Here is a 26,274-nt window from a genome sequence, read left to right on the forward strand (position 1 = left end):
AGTGAAAATCAAATTTCTACATTTACATATTTAAGCATTCGAAGAAACGAGTCGAAAAGTACTTTGCCAAGCTATTGTTATCCAAAGAGAAAACCAATTAAGAGTATCAATTAATAATGCAGATCAAAATGTGTTAACATTCTAGATTTGTACTCCACGAATTCGAATTTAACGGCAGATTGTTGATGCAAAGTGCACTAATTTTCATAGAAAGAATATGTAGGGTAGGTGCTCCAGTAATAGTGGTATAGTGATTAGGATCCGGATAAGATTATTTTTCATCGGTAGCTCTCCTAAAATAAAGCATATTTGCATATTTCAAACATAAAATATGCCCAAAAGTGACGGAAAATAATTAATTTTCCTTAAGATTTTCACTCTTTTGCACCTATAGTTGCGGTAGTGTTCCTATAATAGTGGAACCCATAAGAAACCAACGCATTCCACTATTATATGAACTAAAGTTAGCAACTACCACAACTACTGGAACAGTGTTCCTATTAATGGAGGACGATCTTTCTAAAATTTTATTACAATGTAATATTTTTCTATCAAAATGGAGGTTGAAAGTTATAGATTGTGTACATCGTATATATATTTTTTAACTGATAAATTGGCTTAGTACCTCCACTACTGGCTCACCCACCCTATGTGTATTACAATTCATAGTTTGAACATACTTACAATTTGCATTTCGTGCTACGAATCACAGTACCCGTTTTTCCCCTAAATAGTCCAACAACGTGCACATGTCACAATTTGCACATGCGCAGATTCTCCTCTCGCGAGAGTCATTAGCAAAGTTTACATTTTTGTTGTAGGTATAGAGCTGGATTTGGGACCATGCTGAAGCGGCTAGCTTCCACTTGATAGTGGCCACTCTCTCCCATTGTGTCGGCGACTGTCACACTGTTCGTATCGTCAAAGTCCTGCATCGGGAGTTCGTGTGGCGTGTCGCGTACTAAAGCTAGTGTCAAAGAGCATGCAAAGTGAAAAACATGGCGCCCGAAGGTAGACAGAAGACACTACCTTGAAATCAAGCGGAGTAGACCAAAGAAGATGATAATCGCGTAATTCTTCGCAATCAATCCATCAGTATTACCTATTTATGCTTCCCAAGCGAGTATGTAACTCGAGTCTCTATATTCTATACGCCAGAAAGCAAGAATCTACTCATTACTATTATATCGTGCTGAAGTAGTGTCCCCAAGTGTTCGTCCCTTACTTTACTAAAATTGTATATATTGAAATTATGTGTAAACAAGAAGGCAGAAAATCTACTAATTAACGTGTTGCGAAAACGTGTATAATGTGTGCGAAAGGAAAAGCCAGAAGCTAAGTTCAGAATTGTACCAGCACCTGTGCGAATAGTGCGATACATGTAGATATCAGCAGTGGCAAACAAAAGAGGAAAAATCGATTCGCATGGTGTGAAGAAAGCAAACGAATATAGCAATATGTAAAAAGATGCAGCAAGTGCAAGCTACCCCGAGAAGGAAAGGAATATTCAACACCCCCTGAGTTGTTGTTACTGTCCTGGGAGGTTAAACGATCATCTGGTATAATCCCAAGTGATAGCTAAACGACAATGAATGCCGACCGGAGCAAACGACAGTATCGATCTGGAAATACTCTGTTCAGCGATGATGAGCTGGAATTGTCATCGGTAGGTCCACACGCCTCTATAGATGGGTATCCTCATAACTCCTGATAGCTATCACCGATAGAACCACTTGGCTGTAGAATAGTAATGGAAGAATGAATCACAGCTCATCGTAGGAGAAAAGCCACTATAATAGACGCGCTGTGCAGTGGTATAGGTTTTGAACTGAGCGCAATTATTATCACACGACAGATTGCCTTTCGTGCATTGTGTTGACCGATGTCTGATGCGGGATTACGTATAGGCTGAGCGATTTGTATGCAAACAACGTTTCTCTCGTTTGAATTTCGGATGCTTTGGAAAAGGGGCTATTTATGATGTCATTAATACAGGTATTCCCTCTATCGATGATTATTAGCAGCTGTTGACCAACCGCACTGCACTGCAATTAAACATAGTGAAGTGTTGCGTTGTAGGATTGAGTTTGTAGGTTTTTTTTTTTTTCAATGTTACGAATAATTTGTGTGTTTTCTGCAGCCTTACAGCCCTAAAAAAAATAAACGATGGTTTTTTTTATTTTTCCCAACAATTCGATAGCTGTCTGGTCTTCTTCCGACGTATATTTTTATGCTGAATTTTCCGTAACGTACTTAAGGCATGTTTTCTATGTAGTTTATGGATATCTCCTAAGCTTTATTAAAGTAAAGCAATTCCAGCCCAAAAAACGAATTTCACACTCTCTGATTTCCATGAAACTTTGCATAATTGTCCGCTACAATCATTTAAATTGGTGCTGCAATTCGACCATATTTAAAACAAGGCTTCTGAGACAAAGTTGTAGGAACATGGATGTCCTTTCAGAAAAAAAAAATCCTAAATTTTATTCAAACAATATAAATAATACTGATAAAAGGCTCTATTCAATTTGCTAAATATAATTCGCTGAGTTTTCAGGCATCCACGTGAAATTGCATGTGTTTAAAGACACATTTTGTAAAGCTATTATAAACAAATATGTTATTTTGGGGTAAACAACAACTTAAGTGCCACGAAAATTTTCATCTTGTAGACGTTCCATAAATTCCTTGAAAACTCCTCTGAACTTCCTTGGAATACACCAATAGTATGTAAGAACTATCCTCGTAATGGAGAAAAAAATGAGGATTAGTAACTCACATTTAAGGTGATTCTTTGTAGAGTCCACAAATGGCCGCCACGGAGGCTGTAAATGCACTACCAATTCGAATGTTCAATGACACATCTCAGAAATAAGTGCTTCATTTCACCTGAAATTGTTACCTTATGTATGCTGCAGTGCAGCGAACGTGGAGTAACAGTTTCATTGTGGTACGTGTCCTGGAAGCTGTTATTTGTGCACTTGAAGTTTCGAAGTGATTACTAGAATAAGGATCTCACAGCGAAACACCTTAATTCCACTACCTTAATTACGTATTCTTAGCAGATACGCGTATTTCGTCTACAATGTCCTTGTGGAACGCGCGCGCCAAAGTTGCAGGCATCAGAGATATACTTTAGGATGATCTTCACGAAGAATATTGGAATACCATATCGTTGTGATTTGTACACGAAATCATCATGCCAGTTATTACGGATCGCTTTTTCAACATCCAACAATGCCATAGCAGATTTTTTAGAAACAGTTGAACAACCTTTTTTTTAAATCAAACTACTCGTCGAGTAAGATATTAAAACATCTTGAAATTACAGGCCTTCCTTAAAGCCTCTGCTCTTACTCTGATATCAATTTCATTTCGTATGTAGCTTGTTGTAACAATTATCTGAAAATTAATACAAGTAACAAACTTGTCTTGATTACAGATCCTAGCAACAGCACGATACGTAGTGTAACGTGGATAGATCACCTATTCGACGAAAAAAATTGAGGTTCATGTCCCTGGGTACGAAAGTGACCCCGTTGGTTTCGTACTACTCCAGGACAACATTTCAATAGTGGCACTAAGCTAGATTCGTAGGACCCTCATGTTGCTTCAACAGAGGAAGCAGACGATTCTGTAGACACTTCTTGAGGTAGATCTCCCCGTTTACAGTCCCGGTAGTTACGAACGGCGCACTCCGTTTACCACATGAGCAGATCGCTTGCCAAATAATGTATTTCTTGACAAACTTTGAAAGTTTCTGCTTCTTTACTTCCTCCGGAACATCAAACTTGTGCTGGGCGATGCAGAACAGTAGCCCTAGAAGCTGCCGGAAGTCTGCCTTGACGTAAGTCTTATCGTCCATGATGAGACAATGAGGCTTCGTCAGCATCTGGGTGTACAGTTTCCGGGCCCGTGAATTTACCAACGTATTTTGCCGTTCGTCACGATTTGGAGCCTTCTGCACTTTGTACGTATGCAGTCCCTCCCGGTCCTTGGCTCTCTGAACGAAAGACTTGGACCGATTCAACTTTTTGGCCACATTCCTAACCGAAGCATTGGGATTCCGCTTAAACGCTTTCACGACACGCTTGTGATCCTAATCACTAATAGAACATGCATTCTGACCGCATTTCTCCTTCCGTTCGATGCTCAGAGTTTCGTAGTAACGTTTAATCACACGACTCACCGTTGACTGCACGATTCCGAGTTGTTTTCCGATGTCCCGATGAGAGAGTTGAGGATTTTACAGGTGCTTGCGAAAAATCAATTAATCATGTTTTGTTGTATTTGACATCATCCACATCCAGAGGGCCAGCCACTTTCGAATGTATGGGAATGGTAGGAAACCATTTCGAAATGCATGAAAATTTGCAGTTTCTATTCATTATCGTCTTTATGAGTAGTTTTAGATGCGTGAAAATTGCACGAGTACATTACTATGGTCATAAGGTAAAAACTCGTTTATTTGTTTTCTTCTGTGAAAGCATGTTTAGTCACAAATCGTGGATTTTCTGATATTCTCCATACTGCAAAAATTATTTTCTTACCACTGAAGGGGCGACATCTCTCGGATCTTCAGTATAGCTACTACTCAAATCATATAATTAATTCGCGACGTTGCTTTTCGAGTGACGCCGTTTTTTTTTTCAACATTCGAAAAACTGAAAGCGATAAAAATACAGTGTAAACAATGCACTCTAAACTACTTCTACCCAAATTCTCAAGAGAAAATACCCAATGGATAATTTTCTACAGCGTTTTTCCGTGATGCAATTTGATGTGGGATACACTTTAGTTGTTTATCAATGGTTAACTATTAAAAATTGATCAAAATTTATAGCCGTAACCAACCAATCACGTGCTCGCTTGCTATGACTATCGAGAGAAAAGAGAGATGAGCCGATTTCACGAGGTTATAAAAGAGCGTACCAGTATGTTTTGTCTCAGAGACGAATATGATGACGATCGGCTCTTAATCACGCCACGGGAGAAAGCAAATGCGATCGGCAAGCATGTCGCTTCATCGCATTTGCTTTACTCGATTATCCTAAGTCTACTTGAAGATCAGGTTGTGCAATGCGTTCAAAACCTAGATGGCTCCCCTTGTGTCGTGCTTTTGGCGGATAAGATTACAGTACAACCAGAGGTGGCAACAGTACATTTTTTGCAAAACCATCGTCCAGAGCAAAACAAAACAGCCAGCACACGGGCGGTCGTGTATTTCTACATTACAAGCAAACGGCGGAGATAGAGAATAGGAAAAATGTCGTAACCCATTATTTTTCAACCAGTTTACTGAAATTACATTTTAGCTGCAAGCTTGCGTGTGACAGTTAATTATTAACTCCCTTATTTACGCATAATTTTAACATCTAAGCTTAAGAGGGGTTGGTATTCGTTCTTATTTTATAATTCCAAGCAATAAACATCAAATAAATGCTATAATTAGCCAGATATCAGCAAAATTCTACATGACATAAATTTATGTCGCACGCACCGCTGGTCTTGTCTGCTTCATTGTGCGCAAATGTTCTGCCGCCTGCAGAAAACAGTTTAGAAATGTCATGACATTTTTTTTTCCGTTTGTGCTTCTTCTCTATGGTCATAGCGCAAAGTATTAAATGTTAAGGAAAAGACGTTAAACTCCAGTACTCGTGCCACCACTGAGTACAACAGATTTGCTCAGCCCTGAATTGCACCAAGAATATGAAGGCTCCCATGTTTGACGGCATATTTAACTTAATCTTGAAGAGACTCAGCATGAAAGCGCAGTCTCTTTTGACCGCTATCTTCAACAGATGCTTGGAGCTGCACTACTTTCCAAGCGTCTGGAAGGTAGTAAAAATTATACCAATCCGCAAACCCGGTAAGGATCCAACATTGTCTTCAAGCTACAAACCAATCAGCCTCCTTTCAGCGCTGAGCAAATTGTTTGTGAAACTAATCCTCAATCGGTTACTCATGTTTATCAACAACATTCTCCTTCCGGAACAGTTTGGGTTCAGGAAGGGGCACTCCACCAATCACCAGCTAAGTACGAGTGATGCATAACATCCGAAGAAACAAAGCTGTATTCAAGTCCACAAGCCATGGTTTTTTTTTCCTTGATTTGTTTTCCGTACTGAGTACCAATGCTACCGACGCCAGGGAGGCAGCACCCACACCTGGACCCTACCTATCGACCCATCAACCCATGAACCGGGACCAACGGCTTTACTGTCCCTCCGAAGGAAGGCGTGATTATGCCTCAGAATCTCTCAGCGGCACCGACTTAGATTGAACCCAGACCCTTTGGCTGAAAGTCAATCACGATTAGCACTACACCACCGGCGCCACTGGCAGCCATGGTCTTGCTAGACGTTGAAAAGGCGTTTGACAATGTCTTGCATGGCGGACTTGTGTACAAGCTTTGTAACTTCAACTTCATATTACATCTGGTTTAAATCACCCCTATTTACCTCCAGTAAAGGTCGTTTAAGGTATCGTTGAATGGTTGTCTTTCAGACACGTTTTCCATCCCAGCAGGTGTTCCGCAAAGAAGTCTGTGGGGTCCTTTGCTTTACAGCATCTACACTTCCGACATTCCTCCCCTCGAAGACGGCTGCGTATTTTTCCTGTTCGCAGATGATACCACAATAACCGTCAAAGGAAGGATGCCTCGCGAAATAACAAACAAACTTCAACGATGCCTTGATACTTTTGCTGATTATGCCAACACGTGGAAAATCGAAAATCAATACCACTAAAATTCAAACAATTATGTTCCTCCATCGGCAATCGTCCAAACTAAAACCCGCTCCCTCTTGTACTGTAATTATGGATGACACAAGGGTTGAGTGGTCTGCCGAAGTATCCTATCTTGGGATGTTGTTCGATAAAAAGCTCCTTTTCCATTCGCATGTAGAGAAAAACCGTAGTCAAGTGTTCTGCCTTGGTTAGGCGTCTGTATCCGCTGATTTGCCGCAGACCCGAGCAAAGTAGAATAACAACCCGATATCATCTAGTTAACAAGTCTTGTTATCCCAGATATCATTTTGTTTTCAATTGTTATCGCATAACTTATTTAGTTATTAGCCTTGATCAATTTTGTTATCATGAAAAATTCGCTATATATTTAGAAACGATGCAAGGTTAGTTCAAAACGTTAAATATTATTCGTATGGAAACAATAAAAAATAGTGCTTTTAATCCCTAATCATATTCCAGTTATCAGCGCAAGCGTTGATGTCAAAATGATAACATGATTTGAAATTAATGGAATAAATTTGTATGGTTTACATAATTTGTTATCAAGATATTATCAATGATAACAAAATAAGTTATTTATGTGATATCCAACGAGCAATTTTTTGTTATAATTTTTGTTATGTTGGCTGTTAATTCAACCATAATGATAACATATTCAGTTATCCAAAAGTAATAACCGGGTAATAGAACTTGTTATCAATTTGATATAATCCTTTGCTCGGGGATGCCGCCTCTCAAGGGTGAACAAACTGGCTGTCTACAAACAAATCATAGCACCTGCGATCATCTACGCAGCTCCGGTGTGGGAATCATGTGCACAGACTGATAGGAACAAAATCCAGGTCGCTCAGAATAGAGCGCTGAGGATGGTCCTTGATCGTCCTTTCGATACAAGAATTTAGAAACTCCACCAAGGCGAACGTTCCAAAATTAGATTTTAAAATTGCGGACATTAATACTAGGGTTGTGCAGAAATGCAACACAACTGAACATGCTTTGATAACCAATTTGTATATAGTAGGTAAGGTGTACATAGTAGTTGTAATTGTAAATAGTGGTTATGAGTAGTCTCCTTTTTTCCTATTTCAAACAAACCAATCCCACCAAGGTGGGAATTCTCTAAACAGGCCTGTTATGACTAGAAACTTAAATAATAATTTAAAAAAAAATATCAAATGAACTAAAGTTGAAAAGACACGTCTGTGTCACTTGAGAAATTAGACATGTAAACCACACAAATTCAAGAAATAAGGATCATTTAAAGCGAAGACAACATATCAAGAAGACTGGCAACTTTGCCTGAATCTGAGCGATAGACACAGTAGCGCTGCGCTCGAGCGAAGGTGGAAGCAACGTATAGAAAAATAAGCAAATACACAAACCTTTCTTCTGAGGATGGAACCTTTGCTATCCGATTCGTTCGGAGCATTTGCCTTTGAGCGGCAGATGACGCGATTGTGCCTGTCTCATACCGGTCGTTTGAGAAAATGTAAGAGTTACCAGTCTTCTCGATTTGTTGTCTTCGATTAAAGTCAAAACTTGTGTCACTTCGTCTGCGGATATGACGGAGGACATTTGCAGGACTGGTAGCGCTGATGCGATATAATAGTAGTGACTTTAGTGACTAAATTACGGAAATAGTGACCAAATAGTGACTTTTGAATAATAAATAAGTAACCAATAGTTACAATTTATATGATGACTCAGAAAGTCACATAAGGTTTAATATTAAAATAAATTGTTTATGTCATGGTACTTAAAATCACATTTCATGAATTCCTCTAATTATATCGAAACTCTCAACGGAATCTCCTAACTTCAAATGCTCTTAGTTCAATTTCCGGATTTTCCCAAAGATTTTTTTAATGTTAGTGTTAAATAGGGTTAAATAGATCATTACAACGACAGAATTTTTTTTTCTAAGATCTTGAATTTGATTCTGCCATTGAAATCTTTAAAATTTTGATAATTCGCTAAGAATATTTCATATATTTTTTTCTGAATGATCTCACGAACTTTTTTAGAATTATTTCACTCCTCTTAAACTTGCTTCTAAATCAAGCTTAACAAAAATAATATTGCATTCTGGAAATAATTTGCAGAACAATGGACAACATACTTGGAAATAGATTCTTTTCGTAGTTGGAGATGCTGAACATCAAATATCAGACTAAAAGTATAGAGTTGATAATTCCGTTGTACTACGGCAGTGTGAAAATTGTATATAGAAAGTAAAAAGCGAGCCTAAAACAATTTTGAGGAAGGTACGAATCGGGTAGAGCATCCCTTTTACCAAACTCATCCGTTGATGAGGGATAGGGAGGGGTGTTTCACCCCGCGACACTGGCAAAAGGGATGATCGCCGATTAGTTCATGTACCTCCGATGTGCGGAAACAGTTCTATCAATTGTTTCACACTCAAATCGCCATCTGACGTAAGCATCTACCTGATTGCTATACCTGTTCGTACCTTCCTAAAATATGTCCTTTGCTTGCTTTCTACTTCTACTTTCTATATACAATTTTCACATTACCGTACTCAACTCTATTCTTTCATCTCCTCATCTATCGTATACAATGTTCACTTTAAGTCTGATATTTGACGTTAAGCATCTCCAACTATGTACATCGATAACTTCATGCATGAATTAAAAAATCGTAATTAGTTAAAGTAGATTATATTTGTTTTTTTTTTTTTTTAATTATTATTATTCCAGAATTTCCATGCAGGTTATTCCCATAAATCCATTTTAAATTTACTTGAATTCTCCTTGGAATTTCCATGAAATTAGCATCAGAAATATCATAAATTTTTGTTTAGAATAATTTTGGACCTCTCCCCTGAATTATATTGGAAATTCAATTCGTATTCTCCTCAGAATTTTCATTGTATTTTCTCAGAATTCTCAAAACAAAAAAACCATCTCAGAATTCCTTGAGATTGAACCCTCAAAATTGGAATTCTTCTCGGAATTTATTTCGAACTCTTTAGAGTTCTCTTGGAAGTACCCTCAAAAATCATCCCAGAATTCTTTAACTTCCTTAATGCCAAGTACTCAATTTAAAAATGTTGTTATTTTTTCCATTTCACTCTATTTTAGTTGTGAAAAAGTGACTTTAGTGACTATTTTTAGGGAAATATTAACTTTAGTGACTTTTTGGTTTGAAAAGTGACTTTTTAGTGACTGACTTCAAAATAGTGACAAAGTCACTAAAAAGTGACCTGCTACCAGCCCTGCATTTGGCATACCGTTAGCCGCTATAGAAGGTCGACTTAAATTACACGTTCCAATATCGACTTTCTCAGTTAATGGAAGGATTCCAGCAAAAATGTTCAGATGAACAAGACCTATTAAAAGGAGGAAAGTTCAGTTGAGCGGCACAAAAGCGCTATTTGGCTACCTATTGTTTGCTTTAAATTAACATCTCCATTAGATAGAAGATTGTGGTCTTTGGCAAATTGGCTTATTGGCGGTTTTATGCAATATTTTGTAACAATTCATAATATACCATTTCAAGCGTAACTATTCAAATCGACGCAACTGCTTTTGTAAACAATCACTTCAATTGACGATTTGTCTTAACTGGTAACTCATCCATGCAAACAAACACCATCATCAGGTAGGGGAATCTTTCTCTTACAAGCTGGTGTTGTTAGTTTCTGTGAGAGAGCTAGCAGTTGCCACAAATCGTCGATCAAAGTGATTGTTTACAAAAGCAGATACGTCGATTTGAATAGTTGCGCTTGATTTTTCCGTTTATTCGGTTAAAAGCTTACCAAATTTAAACATCGTACACACTAAGATTGGTACCGCTGACTAAGTACACTGAAAACGAATCATACTCAGAGAGAGAGAGTCAGTTTTATTCATTCGTATGGCAAATTTTATAAAAGCGTAGGTTACTCATGCGCTGTGTGACCTACGCTTTTATAAATGTCTCCATACGAAAGAGTAAATTTTTTTTTCAGCAAGAATGACGTTCAGAACTGATATCAAATTAGGCCAAAACAATTGAAAATTGATGTGTTTTCTTCACAATCTTTTACATGGCTGCTAAAGCTACTAATATCACTTTAAAAAAGATTGTTCGATGTTTAAAAAAAGTGCAAAAACCTGTTTTGTCACACTGTCCAAAATTTATAAGAAGACCAAACTCAAAGATCATGAAAATAATTAAAAGAATACACTGGAGTCGCTTTTTACGCGGGGGATACGTACCTCGTAAAAAACCGCGTAAATTCCAAAATCCGCGTAAATTCTGAAATCCGCGTAAAAAAAACCGTGTAAAACAAAACCGCGTAAGAAGCGAGTAGTTTTTTAATTGTTTTTGTGAAATTAATTTCTAAAGAAGGACATGACATAAATTATTGAAGAACCTTTTTTCATTTTAAAGAATTTTTAATGGATTAGAAAAGAAACATTTCAGAGTTGGTTGGAAATGCTATCTAACATGTGATAATTTATTAGCTAGAGAAAGGTCTAAAGAGCGAAGGTCAATTTAATGCGACAGTACTAGTCAAACGCACACTTCTTTACCTAGATCATACAATTTATGAGGAGATTTGAAGTATTTCTTCAAATCTACGGGCAAAAAAGTGCACGTTTGACTTGCTCACATATTGTCTGCGGCTGTGGAATAGTTCTAGCGACGTTTCATCAAACCGACATGACACTAAATTCTGACTTATGCCCGAAAATATTAAACGGCCGATTTAAATGTGCAGTGATCCGAACTGTCAAAACCATAGGATTTTTTTATCTAGATAATAATAATTTGTCCAGAATAGATCAGACACGAACCAATTCATAACTTTTGCATACGGGTTCATGGCTTAGCTAAATATTTCTCGCGAACACGGAGCCAGATGTCAGTAGTGTGCTTTGCTCAGAAATTTTATTGTTTTTGCTATGGTCATTCATGTAGGTTTGTCGGTGGTTTCATCACTACCTAAAGCCCCAACAAACATTGAATGTTGAATAAGAGCTTATTCAGGCAAAAACAAGCTTCTTCAGCAAAAAAATAGCTTATTCAGCTGTTGATCAACTCAAATTGTTTGTTGGGACCCCACGTTGCCGAAAGCATTTCCAGTCGATGGTGTGTTATAATGCAATTCTAGATAAACATTTAAAAAAGTCCTATCTGCATTGATCGATTCTCTTCATCGACTATCTCTTTCGTTTATAACTCAATTTCAAAGCATTAATTGTTGTGTTTAAAGTTCTAAGCGCAAGACAATAATTTTTGCTATCAAACTGTGTGGCAAAAAGAGCACAAAATATGTTTGCGTAGGCGTGGTTATCAAAAGAGAAAGTCGATGAAGAGAATCGATCTAAGCAGATAGGACCTTTTGAAATTTTCATCGAGAATTATTCTTTATCCAACTATTGTGTTGCTCCTCTCTTCGTTACCAACTTAGTAATCTCAGAAAGAAAGCAATAGGGTGGTTTTTGCGTGCTGTACCATCATCAGCATTGTTGACGGTTACTCCCGCCTTGAGTTGTTACATTCAAAGTGTTTTTATGTTACTTCATACATGAAGTTTACGATTTTCAGAGTTGGTTGAAAATGCTATCTAACATGAAGCTTTAGTGTGATAATTTATTAGCTAGAGAAAGGTCTGAAGAGGGTAGGTGGATAGTTCCGCTAGAGTACGGCAGTATGAAAATTGAATAGAGGTTGAAAATGCTTACAACTTATTTTCGAAACAGTACATATAAGGTTTGATCCATTCTTTTGGAAGTTTAATATGCTACAGTGAAACAATCAAATGGACATTCCATTTATTCAGTTAAAACGTTTGCTATTCCATATATTTTTAATTGAGGACAGGTAAAGATAAAATGAATTTAAGATAACTTAGATAAGATTTAGTTGAATGCCGCTTGTCGGTCATAGTTCTGCAACATAAAGATTTGTGATGTCAGGTGCACTTTGATTTCTGCATAGGTGAACATGTCTGGAACCTTACTATGAATAATAAAGAAACTGATTTTCTAGTTTCAAAAATTAAATTTTAATTTTAGGTTTTATTCAAATACCAATTTAAAAAAAAATCAATAATGAATTATTCATTTTTAAGGTGATACGGCACGTCATGCAATAATGGCTGTTCCTACAATAATTAAATAAACGTGTTTTGGTATGCGTACGAAAGACATCTTCATACAAAACAGTAAATTACTAATTACATACCATAAAAAAATGGACCTGAATTGTATGAATAAGATCTGGATACATATTTCACATATATTTTACCTTTTTTCTACATACCACATTACGAATATGTGTGTACAAATCATCTATCATCGTCTCCAGTGTGTAAAAACAATGCTTTTATTGCTTTTAAAGGTGCTTAAACTGTGTTCAATTTAGAAACCATCACTAATAGATGTTTAAAACAATTTCTTATATCGGGGGCGACCCCGGCGTAGTGGTTAGCATCCATACCTCTCACGCCAAAGTCACGAGTTCAAATCTCACCCCCGGACAAGTCACGAATGACCCAAGAGCGTTAAAGTGACTATAAAAAAAAAAAAAAAAAAAAAAAAAAAAATTCTTATTTTGTTTCTTAAGACAAAAAATGAAAGTAAATGAACCTATGTGTCGTTCTGGGTGCACTGCTCGAAGCCATCAGCTGATATGCAATATAATGATTATGAATATGAATGTGAATATGAATATGAATATGATGATGATACATTTCTAAACCATTTTTTCTGTTATTATTGAAAGGAGCAGCAAAAATAATGTTTTAATCATACGTCAACAATGCGGTCGTGCTTTGGACACAACCCTTAACTTTTTTTTTCATCTGAAAAATATACATGTACCTAAATGAAATTTATGAAATCGTATTATTTTTCTGATGTCTTCAAAATGTATGAAACGTAGAGATCTAGTGTTAACTGGAAAACAATTTTTTGTCGAATATTTTTAAGATGAAATAAGGATCAAACTTTAAACCGCTTTGCAACACCCCTAAACCAAATTTTGCATAGGGTTTTTTTATATCTTTATTTTAAAGATTTTTAGCCATTTTGCATAGGGTCTTTTTGCGAGGCAATGAACATTTTTTTATATGGGCCGTTTCAAAAGTTCGATGGATTTATTTTCATATACATTTCATTGGCACCCTAGTGGTCGTACTTCGGACACAACCCCTACGGTTTTTTTTCCTGCAACTATGTGCTATGATTTATTAAAAATTGAAAATCCACAATTTTTTTTTTGAAGATAAAAAATGACACTTTTAGCTTAATTGTGAATGATGACTCATAACAAACAAGCTTCATGCAAATTGGAGGAGCTTGCGTCTGATGGATTCGTCATTTGGGGTGGAAATGTTCTGCTGCACCTTAATTGACTGAACTAAGGGAGATACCCCAAAGTGAATATTAAATTGTATTGCGATAAAATTACTGTCTTTACGGAGAAATTTTTGATCCAATGCATTGTAATTACGTAGAAGAGATACAAGGACATGCTATCTTACGTAACTATATTGATTGCTTTTATTGAACTGTTTTACACATGCTATTATAAAGAAACCCGACAATCAACAACCGGTGTACTAATCAACAAACAGCATACACATATCTAGCCGGGAATGGAAGACAGAACCGAAAGAACATTTACAAATCACTAAGCGCATATGAATAGGTTAGGGCACTCGCATCATCCATCACGAAATAATACAGCAGTATGGCGACTGGAGCCTTGCAATAATCTCTCTTCATTCCGTATACACCTCAAGCTATGTCACGTGAATTTCAACGACAGACGGTCCCCAACGACGATAACCGTTCGAGTCCTTCCCCATTATAAGGAGGCCATAACCTGATGCTACAGTGAAAAGCTTCCTGCTGTATGTCGCTACACAGGCATGGTTTGTAGACATGCGACATTCGGAGACCGATAAACGGTCCAGGCGCGGCAGTACAGCCAGCAGGGTGTACGGCCTAAATTCTACACCGTGTTTACTAAAGAAGCTTGGGAAGGTGGAAAATGAAAAATTGCTATAGCTTTAGGGCTTTCCGTTTCACATGGAACATACGCCTCCACCGCGCCCCTAGATTCACGCGGCAAAGATCCCGACGACCATTAGCGACATTTGCAGGGAAAATGAGGGAAATGCAAAGCGGCTGGCTGGCACTGGCAGAGGTGTTATGTGAGGCACAGTTTATATAAACAGTCACCTAGGAAGAACATGCCAACGGAGTGGAATGAGGGGTGGTACTGTAACAGTTTTCTACCCCAGCTGTGTAGCGAAGTTCTTTTCATAACGAAAATCCGATGTTATGAGGTGGGCTAATAAACCAAAATTTCAATTTTTGCATCTCGCACCGATGGTGCGACCAGATAAAATGAACATAAAATACGGATTAAGATTGATGATTATGTTTGCACTTTCTGTACAGTATTTTGAACTGCTTATTCAGATGCTTAAAGCTGACATATCTTCCATTTTCATCCCCAGTCTCAGGTGCTGGAGAAGGTCAAATCCGACCGTATTGCGTCGACCAAACCGGACGAGGATCGACGCCGGCGAACGATCATTGTCGAGAAGAAGAACGGTTCCTATGGGTTCACGTTGCAGAGCTACGGAATCCACTACAAGAAGGAGCAGGAGGTCGAAATGATCACCTACGTGGACTACGTCGAGTACGATGGGCCGGCCTATCGAGCGGGTATGCGCGAGGGTGACGTCATCCTATCGATCAATGGATACGACATGGAGAAGGCCGAACACAAGACCCTGGTCAATTTCATCAAAAACTGTGATAACCGAATGAGAATGGTGGTGCTGTTTGAGGATTGCTGTCGGAAGGTATAATTTTTGGTCAATCAATTATCGCTTTCTACTGGTACTTACAATCCGTTTATCCCCCACAGGTCGAGCTACATCTCAAGTACATTCAACTTCAGGAGCTACTGAAAAGCAAAATGAACGATCTCGAGCGGATATGTCTGAAGGAGAGGGAACTGTTGGAGGGAAAATGGAAAACTCACAGCTTACCGGCACGGAAGAAAGCTACCGTTGCCAGCGATGACATCGATCCCGGTTCTACGACGGATGTGGAATCGGGCGCCGGTCCATCGTTCTGCCGTCCGGCCGCATCGACGGAAGACGTCAAAAAGCTATTACGCCAAAAGACATACATCGTACCACCGCCCGCCCAATTCATGCTAGCGTACCATGTGAGTATACAGTGTCATTCTATCGTGTTCTAGGGGTTCAGGGTTTACCCCACTCAAGACTGTTACATGGTATAGTGATGAACTAGCTTCAGACTAAAAATCACTTAAGAAAATATTTTGTTTAAGTGTTTAGTTTGAAATGTTCACAGAAGGTAGCATTTTTCATAAGGATTTTAATTAAAAATATTAAAAAAATATCGAAGAGGGTAATTTTTTGTTATTTAAGTTTTAAACCTGGTGACCCGGTTTTTTTTTCCCATTTATTCTCGGAATTTTGGAAATTTTCCCGGTTGATGTTCCAATGTAAAAATCGAAGAGTTGGCAACACTGTAGCCAAATTATGATCGCAAAATGTAACAGTACGTTTTTTTAATTCTTCCAGAAGGGTATCCAATAACGTTTTTTATTGGTTTTAGAGATAAGTAAAAAAATGAAACTACCTAAAGCTAAAACAAATTTAAACAGCACTTTTCAGTGGTCAATATACCTGTAAATTTGCTACCTTGCAGTATCGTCGCGTCCACGTGTGCAACCTGTGCACGACACAGGTGTAAATAATTTAAAAAAATGTGTTTAGATTTTTATAGATCTTAAACGCTGTACAGGCTGGAGAGTTATAACATGTTATAACGGTTGTCAAATAATTGCAACACAGAAACCACCATCAAGATAGCGCTAAAACATGTTATTACAATCAATACGAAACTAACGTTTTTAAATTGGCTCACTACTTGACTAGCCTATTGGTCCCAAGCAAACGATTAACGTAGCCCATTCTAGTCGAAATTCTAGTACTACACTATGTTTGTTTTGATTCGCTATGAAAGTTTGACTGTTTATTGTTTATCAGTCAACAGGTAAAATGTTTACCCCAATGACACCTGTTCTACAACTAAATACAAAACTAACGAATAACATAAATTAACATAAAACTTGTTTAAAACTACGCTTGTTTGTTTCTCGTGACACGTTGAAATCGTACACATAATAACACCGGTTGAATACACGGGACATGCTTCGCAAAGGTTCGTGAAAGCCATAATTAGTTCTTGCCGGAGGGATGGTGATAAACGAGTGCGACCGAAGATTGCGACGACGTGTGTTGATGTCCAAGAAACTAAGAAGCGTAGGACTGTCAATGTTGCCTTGCAGAAGATCCCCAACAAAGCACGCTTTTGCCACGTTGCGTCTTGCTTCTAGTAATTCCAGATTTATAAGTAGACAACGACTTTCATAACTGGGCAGGTTGAATGGATCTCTCCACCTAAGATGACGTAGAGCGAACCGGACAAATTTTCGCTGAACAGCTTCGATGCGTTGAGTTTCATTCTGGTAATAAGGAGACCAGACGATAGACGAATACTCCAAGATAGGGCGCACAATTGAGCAATATAAAGCGTCCTAAACGTCCTTGAACTTTTTTGCAAAGCGAAATAAAAATCCTAGTTGCGATGAGGCTTTAGACACAACGTACGCGACGTGATCCTTGAAGGTTAATTTTGTATCAACCAGAATCCCCAGGTCCTTGACTGTCGAATCACGTTGTAGATTCACGCCTCCCAAAGCATAGCTAAAATGGAAGAGTGATTGCTTGCGGCCAAATGAAATAACCGAACATTTGGACACGTTCAGCGACATTCGATTAATATGACACCATTCAGCGAAGGCTTCCAGTTGTTGTTGCAGAAAAAACGCGTCTTGTGGTTGCTTAATCGTGTAGTAAAGCTTCAGGTCATCGGCATACGAGAGTTTTAGGCATTTCAAGATGAAATTGACATCGTTCATATACAGCAAGAATAGAAACGGCCCCAAGTGACTTCCTTGGGAAACACCGGACCAAACCGGAAAGGAGGGCGAAACGTGGTCTCCAATTTTGACGGACATACTTCGACCGGTTAGGTAGGATCGAAGCCAGGAAAGCAAGTTACTGTTCATTCCCAGCTTGTCGAATTTAGCAACTGTGATTTGATGATTCATTTTATCAAACACCGCGGATAAGTCTGTGTAAATAGCGTCTACTTGTTGACCATTTTCTATTTGGCGGATCACGAACGAAGTGAAACAAGTCAAATTAGTTGTCGTCGAACGGTTAGGCATAAATCCGTGCTGATCAATCGAAATGTAGTGTGCGTAGTTCTGAACCAGCTTATGCAGAACGATCACCTCAAACAGCTTAGAAGTGGCGCTCAACGCAGCTATGCCCCGATAGTTCGAAACAATCCGCTTGCAGCCTTTCTTGAAAACTGGGAAAACATACGACTGCTTCCAGCAGTTTGGGAATACACCAGTAGCCAAAGATAGGTTGAATACTCTTGCTAGTGTATCCGTGCAGCATTTGAGGACAAGCGATGGAATCCCATCCGGACCACATCCCGCGGAGAATTTTAAATCCTTTCCGGCTGATATAACCATATCGTTCGTGATCACGAACTGTAGCCCAGAGGCCGAAAGTTGAGGAACATTTCTGATGGCGACGGCTACATCCTGCGGGCCGATGTGTTCATTAGTGAAAACATTGCTGAATTGAGAACGGAACAGGTCGGCGATGTCAGTGGTGGAATCAGCTTCAAACAATCCGTTGGTCATCGTAGAGGGCAGTCCGGATTCCATCCGTTGGTCATGGACGTAACGCCAAAAACTTCTGGGATTTGTCTTGAAGCGCCTTTGCAAATGGTCCTGATATGCGTTGTACAAACGATTATTAAGTTGGTTGTATTCAGTGCTCGCCGCCATATATCTCATTCTCGTGGAGTCCGTGCGATACTTGCTATGTCGTCTGAGAGCTGCCCGCTTCACAGTCCTAAGATGCTTGAGGTCAGCATTTGACCAGGCTGGCTTAGCCGGTTCGTGTCTAGACGTACAGTACAGTACAGATAAAATGAGGAGTTAGTGGATTTTCCTATGTTTCGAGGGGTGAATCAATTACCTTGGGACCGAAGAGAGTACCAGAGCTGAGCCAAAAAGTTGAGCACGTTATTTCGGGATTTTCTAGTCTTAGAGTTACCTCTATGTTATAACTCTGTAGTCTGAACGTACTATTAACACCGATAAACTGACGTGAAACTGAAACTTAACTCTTGATCGAGAATCCATAAAGGCCGATTCAAATGTGTAGCGATCCCATCTGTCAAAACCATAGAAATGTTTTATCTAGATAAAAATAATTTGTCCGAAATAGATTAGACACGAGCCAACTCATACATTTTGTACGCGTGTTTGTGGCTAGGATAAATATTTTCCACGAACACGGCGGCAGATGTCAGTTTTGTGCTTTGATCAGAAATTTCTTTGTAATTTGTATGATGATTCATGTCAGTTTGTCGGTGCTATTATGGTCACATTATAGTTGTACTTCTTTACTTCAGACCACAAGTGACCATGAATACACTATTTTATAGTATGGATCAATTAAATCATCGACCTTGGTTTGCTTCAAAAAGGATTACATTCAGTTCGGATGGTCTGCCTAATCCCTAATGCATTGATTTCGATATCACTACCATGACAAAACTCGTGGACGCAAATTATTTCATTTATAGAAATGATCGTCTTGTTGATAGACGAATCAAACATAAAATTCTTTTTTTCATTTGAAACCAAAGTTTTTGAAACTTGGGGAATTTCTGTTGAAACAGAATTTGGACAACTTACGTTTATAGCTTAGCTGCCTATTGAATTCCAATGCGTAGGCCAGCAAAAGAATTTTCTCAAGGGTGACCTTCAGAAACTTACCCGTCATAGGTCTAAATTCTTCATTATTGGTGATTTTAATGCAAAACACCGCTCATGGAATAATGCTCAAAGTAACTCCAATGGTAATTTTCTGTTTGATGATTGTTCTGCAGGTTATTACACTATTCAATATCCAAACAGCCCAACATGCTTTACTTCAGCAAGAAATCCCTCAACTATTGATTTGGTCTTAACTGATTCATGTCAACTTTGTAGCCAATTGGTTACCCATGCTGACTTAGGTTCTGATCACCTTCTAGCTTTTGAAATATCCCAAGAAATAATTTCTAATCCCAACAGCTCTACTTTCAATTACCAGAGCTGATTGGGAGCAATATCGAACATTTATGGAACATAGCTTTGATCCAAACATTCCTTTGCAAACCAAATTTGATATTGATCATGCTCTTGATTCTTTCACTACTTCTATAGTTAAAGCAAGAGCTGCCTCAGTACCAAAATGCGAGGTTAAATTCGATTCAATTATAATAGATGACGATCTTCAGCAAAAATGTCCGTAGGAGACAATATCAAAGAACACGCGATCCTGCCATGAAAGTTATCTGGCGGGATTTGCAAAAGCAAATTAAAAAGCGATTATCTGCCCTGAGGAACAAAATTTTTGGAAATAATGTTTTTAAATTAGACCACAGTTCCAAACCCTTTTGGAAACTCACAAACATTTTGAAAAAACCTCAAAAACCTATTCCAGCGCTTAAAGAAGGTGGTAAAACCATAGAGGTAACTCTAAGACAAGTAGGTCCCAAAGAAACGTGCTCAACTTTTTGGCTCACCTCTGGTACTATCTTCGGTCCCAAGCTTGTCGAATCACCCCTCGAAACATAGGAAAAACCAATAACCCCTCATTTTATCTGTCAAACTTTCATAGCGAATCAAAACAAACATTGCGTAGTACTAGAATTTCGACTAGAATAGGGTACGTTAATCGTTTGCTTGGGACCAATAGGCTACTAAAGTGGTGAGCCAATTTAAAATCGTTAGTTTCGTATTGATTGTTGGTAAAACTTTGATCACAAATTTGGAAAAAGCTCAGAAACTTGCTAAGCAATTCGAGAGTCCCATAATTTCAGTTTGGGTCTTACTAGTCCTATTGAGAATCAGGTTGCTCGGGATTTTTGATGATTCTGGAACTGATTTGGACGAAATAAGATCTATAACTAAAAACTTTCATAATATGAAAGCTCCAGGTTTTTTTTTTTTCCTTTATTAGAGAGATTTTTAGCCATAGGCTAGTTCATCTCTTGAAAGCTCCAGGTGACGATGGAATTTTCTATATCCTCATAAAAAAAAACTCCCAGAGAGTTCCTTGTCTTTCTTGGTAAAATTATTTACGAGATGTTTCCATTTGGCATACATTGCTGATAAATGGAAAAATACAAAAGTAGTTACAATTTTGAAGCCGGATAAAAATCCAGCTGAAGCTTCTAGCTACCGTCCAATAAGTTTGCTTTCTTCAATAAGTAAACTTTATGAAATGATAATTTTGAATAGAATGATCTTTGACTATATGTTTTTAGTATTACTTCTACGTGAAGTCAACGATTTACATAGTTGAAGATGCTAATTTCAAATAACAGACTGTAGTGGTAATTTTTATACGATAGATGGAGTAGATGAAAGCATAGAGTTGATAGTTCCGTTAGAGTACGGCAGTGTGAAGATTGTATATAGATATTAGAATAGCGAACTAGGACAACTTTTTTAAGGAAGGTACAAATCGGTTTTTTCATCTCTCTTTACCAAACTCCCCCCTCACCATCCCTCTCCAAAGGGGTATAGATATTAGAATAGCGAACTAGGACAACTTTTTTAAGGAAGGTACAAATCGGTTTTTTCATCTCTCTTTACCAAACTCCCCCCTCACCATCCCTCTCCAAAGGGATTTGTACCTTCCTTAAAAAAGTTGTCCTAGTTCGCTATTCTAATATCTATATACAATCTTTACACTGCCGTACTCTAACGGAACTATCAACTCTATGCTTTCATCTACTCCATCTATCGTATAAAAATTACCACTACAGTCTGTTATTTGAAATTAGCATCTTCAACTAAATAGAATGATGCTTCACATCAATACGAACTCAATTTTTGCAGATGAGCAGTTTGGATTTCGCCATGGGCATTCAACTACTCATCAACTCTTAAGAGTTACAAATTTAATTCGTTCAAACAAATTTGAAGGCTGCTCAACTGGAGTTGCTCTTCTAAACATAGAAAAAGCATTCGACAGTGTTTGGCATGACAATTTGATTGCTAAACTGAAGAGTTTAATTTTCCACTCTATTATTTAACTGACAGAACTCTGCAGGTAAATTATCAAAATTCAAAATCTGAACGACTACCTGTTAGAGCAGGAGTTCCTTAGGGTAACATTCTTGGGCTATATGTATTGTATAACATTTTCACTTCGGACCTCCCTGATTTGCCTCAGGGTTGCCACAAATCTTTGTTCGCTGATGACACATGCATTTCCGCTAAAGAAAGAAGTCTTCGTGTTATTTGCAGCAGACTGCAGAAAAGTTTGGATATTTTCTCTTCTTATTTACAAAAATGGAAGATTTTTCCCAACGCTTCCAAAACTCAACTTATCATATTTCCACATAAGTCAAGAGCTTCCTTTTTGAAACCTAGTAGTAGTCACATAGTCACTATGAATTGAGTTCCAATCCTGGTCGGTCAAACCAAGTTAAATATCTTGTATTACCACTTGACCAAAAATTAACTTTTAAAGATCACTTTGAGGGCATTCAAGCCAAATGTTACAAATATATAAAATGATCGTATCCCCTTATAAACAGGAAATATGCCAATATGGTGTAGTTGTTACACTACCAGGAAAAAAGCACTTCAAAGGATCTAGTAGCTGGAGCACCTAGGTTAAAATGAAATGTAATTTATATTGGATTTGGAACAATAAAGAGTTAAAAAGAAACAGGTTATCCCGTTTCTTTTTCCGGTGACTTCGGATTCCCGGCTTTTTCCCGATTTCCCGGTTCACTGGTCACCCTGAGTAAAGCGATCAGCATTTTAAATCCCTTTTAAAAGGCAGCATATATTGAGAACCTTTTCATTCTTTATTTTCTATAAATTACAGTGCTTGGACAGCAACTACCGCTACGTAATCCACCCTTCATCCTCGACTGGTGCTAGCGGCACTGCCGAGTACTCCTCGGGTGCCGCATCGTTCAACCCTAGCTGTGCTCAACCTGCGGCCAAATTGTGTAAAGATCATCAACATATAATCCGTGGTTCTTCCCTTGACAATAGCAACTTAGGCAGCGGCCAGAAACCGAAGCCTACATCGCCAACGAAGAGTCTTCACAACTACGACACCAAATCAACGAAATCCTCATCGCGACGGCATCTACACGGGCACTCGTGCAACCCGTGCATGGGTCACTTCCTGCGCAGTGGCGGTGACAAAGGCAACAAAGCCGACAAGGACAACACCAGCCTCGATGCGTACGATCTCGCCAGTCCTTGCTGTGATCCACAATGTGTTCCTACGCGGCGCAAGTCCAAACACCACAAAGACCATCATCACAAGCACAAACATCGGGATAAGGAAGCAAAAGAGGGCGGCAGCAAAGAGCGCATTCCCCGTCCCAAGTCACAGCCACACATTTCACCACAGTCGCAGCCTAGCTATCTGTATCGCCATAGTAAAGACAAGCACGTAAGTTTTGATGCGTAGAGTAGATTGCAACAATTCCTTGTAGAAAACGATCATGTTCTGTGGAAGATCAGTCGTTGGGTTTTAACACCATCCTATCATACCGGAATGCATTTTGTACTTTGATGCTAGTTCCACAGTCCTCACCACCATCTTTTTCGCATTTTCCCATTTGCATCCCTTTTCTCTAGGAGCATCACCATGCCAAAGTTTACGACCTAAACGCTAGCTTAACCAGTCATTGTAGCCTTCATTCATGCACATCCAGCGAGTTCAATCCGGCTGCGGAGAATTCACCAGCATCCTATAGCACTTCCATCAGTACCGATACACTGTATTGGGAACCGCACAGCGAGTCAACGTCCGCTTCGGCTAGCTCGACCCATAAGAAGCCCCCGGCAACGAGCTCTGCTGGTCCGAGCCGGCCGCACACCCATCAGCACCACTACTACGTGCAGAAGTACGTCAATCCTCATACCGGTCAAATCCAGCCTATTGCCATGTACGCTGGACCGCCGGTTCACAAGCCCAAATCATGGGACAACCTCGCAATGAAGGGCTATGGTGGTTATGGGTACGGTTACGGTTACCTAGAGATGAACAAAGCGAACATTCCTGCTCAGACTCGTACGCAAACTACCATTACCATTCAGCATAGGAATTCCATTCCGAAGAAGAACGGTTACGAACGGTACTCAGCTTTTGTAGATGTAGAAAATTATGCACCACCACCGACACAGTTCCTACAGGAAACGACAACTACGACGACTACCATCACGACCAAATCGACCGAGAACCTCCTCGCACCGTACAACATATCGGACCCGAGCTTGTCGTGCATCGAAGGTCCCTCGACTGCAAGTGGAACCGGCGGTGGAAGTGCATCTAGCACAATGGAAATTATGCACGACAAATCCGGCTACTACTCCAGTCTGGGCGGTGGAAGCACTGCAGGCTCCGGAAGTAAGAAGCAAATGGCCAACCTTACCGAAATTGCTCGACTGTAGATTGCTTGCATTAGACTAACTCCGAATTTGGACATTCTCATCGGTTATTATTGTAAATCTACATAGATGTCCGTAAGCAGAGGCATTATTTTCCGTGAACCAGTTGGGTTGACCTGTAGACCAGCTTTGTTCTGAAAAAAAAACTACCAACACCTAAGAAAATTAACGCAAAACGTTTAACGTTATAAACAGCCACTTTAGTAAGTAACGAAATTTTTCGGTTGATATTCCGTCTATAGACATATTGGACCCCATATAGGATATTTAGTGTGCTAATTATATTGTCGCAATACAAAACCAACAACAACAACAACAATGAAAAGGTATTCAAAGTTTTCAAAATTGCAAATACGCAAAGCCAAAAACGAAACCATCAAGTTTTTACATTTTGGTAATAAGTAGGGCGTTAATTAAAAAAATAGTTTACTACATAAGTCAGCAATCGTAAAACTAAAACTCAATTTCTTAATAACAAACATTGAGTATAGCCAACTGATATCAAATGTTTATAAAGAAACGAAACAGCAAATGACAAAACCGCTACCAAGTCGCATTGATCCAGAGTTCTTTTTTTATACCAATATCAATAACACAACTATCGCGAAACTCAAAACGAATAAAAGAAAACTGAAGCAAAAAGCCATTTATAACCCAAATTACATATTTAGAACCTAAATTTACGGAATGAAAGATTTCAAGCTGTGGCACTTTGCAGGGGAAGCTTTGACGCAAACAGGAGAGAAACGAGAAAAAAGACCCTACATAGATGTAAAAGTTGTCATAATAAAATAAAGCGTAGAAAACTGAAGTGTGTAAAATTGTGTTTAATTACAACCCGAGGCCGAATATCACTATAAGTAATATATTTACATGTATCGTCACATTACTGGAACACTTGCCCTATAAATCAGCCATCAACGCAATGATAGTCGATCGGACTTCAGACATAATCACCCATATACTTTTTTTTGGTTCGAACCGTATTTTTCACAAAATAAAAAACTACAAGGTACAGCCCTATGGGGTTGGACTACGTGGTTTTTATATAAAAAAAGTTATTTGTTAACTTCAGCAGGAGCTTTTGTTTTGTCTAGGTAAAGGAATTTAAGCGGGGTTCTCTCCGTTCATACTCTATAGTATGACTATGATAACCCTGAAAAGAACCTTATTATATGGATTTTAGTTGGGACATGTTCAGAAACTTTACTCTTTTGGAAAATCTTCGTGTTCCTGAAAAGGGCCGAAGGTAGTACAGGCTTAAAGCCTTTGGAAGCTGATGATGACGTGTAGGCAGCTTGATCAGCAAATCGGACTGGACAGTTCTTCGGTTCAAAGATTGGGCACTCGCAAGGGTCTCGGCCCGTCTGCTGCTGGACAGACGTTGTCTGGTGTCTGCGCCAGGTTGCAAGACTGCAGAATATCAGTGTCCACCCAGCTAAAGCTCCTCCCCTTTTTAGTTTTTCTCGCTAAACTCCTTCTCTCAACAAGTTGATAAATCTTAGCCTTTAGCAGAAAGACGTTTAACACTTCTCTAAGTCTGTTTAGATAAATTAGTACTTTTATTTATTTTCTCTACTGCGCTAAATCAAACGAGTAGAATTAAGAAGGGATGTCGTTAACGCGCTCGAATAATTGAAAATTCGATAAATATTTGAGCGAATATCTGGAATTTTTTTTTACGATTAATCGTTAATCGAATAATTGGACTTAGACAGACATCTCTAGAAAATAGTGTTATTTCAAGTTTTTTGGTCGTCCTTCGAAAATGTCGAACAGCAGAATTGTAACCAGCAAGTGTAACCCAAGAACCAAAAGCGGTACGATGCTAGTTTTAAATGCTATGACGACGACTGAATTAAGGTGCTTAGAGGCAGAGAAGGGAAAAGCTAT

The 26,274-nt window shown here is 38.7% G+C and overlaps 1 protein-coding gene across 1 annotated transcript; it reads left to right on the forward strand.

Annotated features, from left to right (window-relative positions):
• The first annotated feature begins 918 nt into the window (after window positions 1-918).
• ssp6 (short spindle 6) lies at window positions 919-25,202 on the forward strand. Its single transcript, XM_065217995.1, has 5 exons — window positions 919-1,666; window positions 15,230-15,580; window positions 15,646-15,951; window positions 22,799-23,380; window positions 23,569-25,202. Exons 1-5 carry the CDS (start codon window positions 1,589-1,591, stop codon window positions 24,382-24,384), a joined length of 2,133 nt encoding a protein of 710 aa, XP_065074067.1. The 5' UTR covers window positions 919-1,588; the 3' UTR covers window positions 24,385-25,202.
• Window positions 25,203-26,274: the final 1,072 nt, after the last annotated feature.

This window comes from Ochlerotatus camptorhynchus, unplaced genomic scaffold, assembly GCF_037179485.1.
Source record: "Ochlerotatus camptorhynchus isolate MF236.1 unplaced genomic scaffold, CSIRO-AGI_Acam_v1.1 ptg000082l, whole genome shotgun sequence".
NCBI lineage: Eukaryota > Metazoa > Arthropoda > Insecta > Diptera > Culicidae > Ochlerotatus > Ochlerotatus camptorhynchus.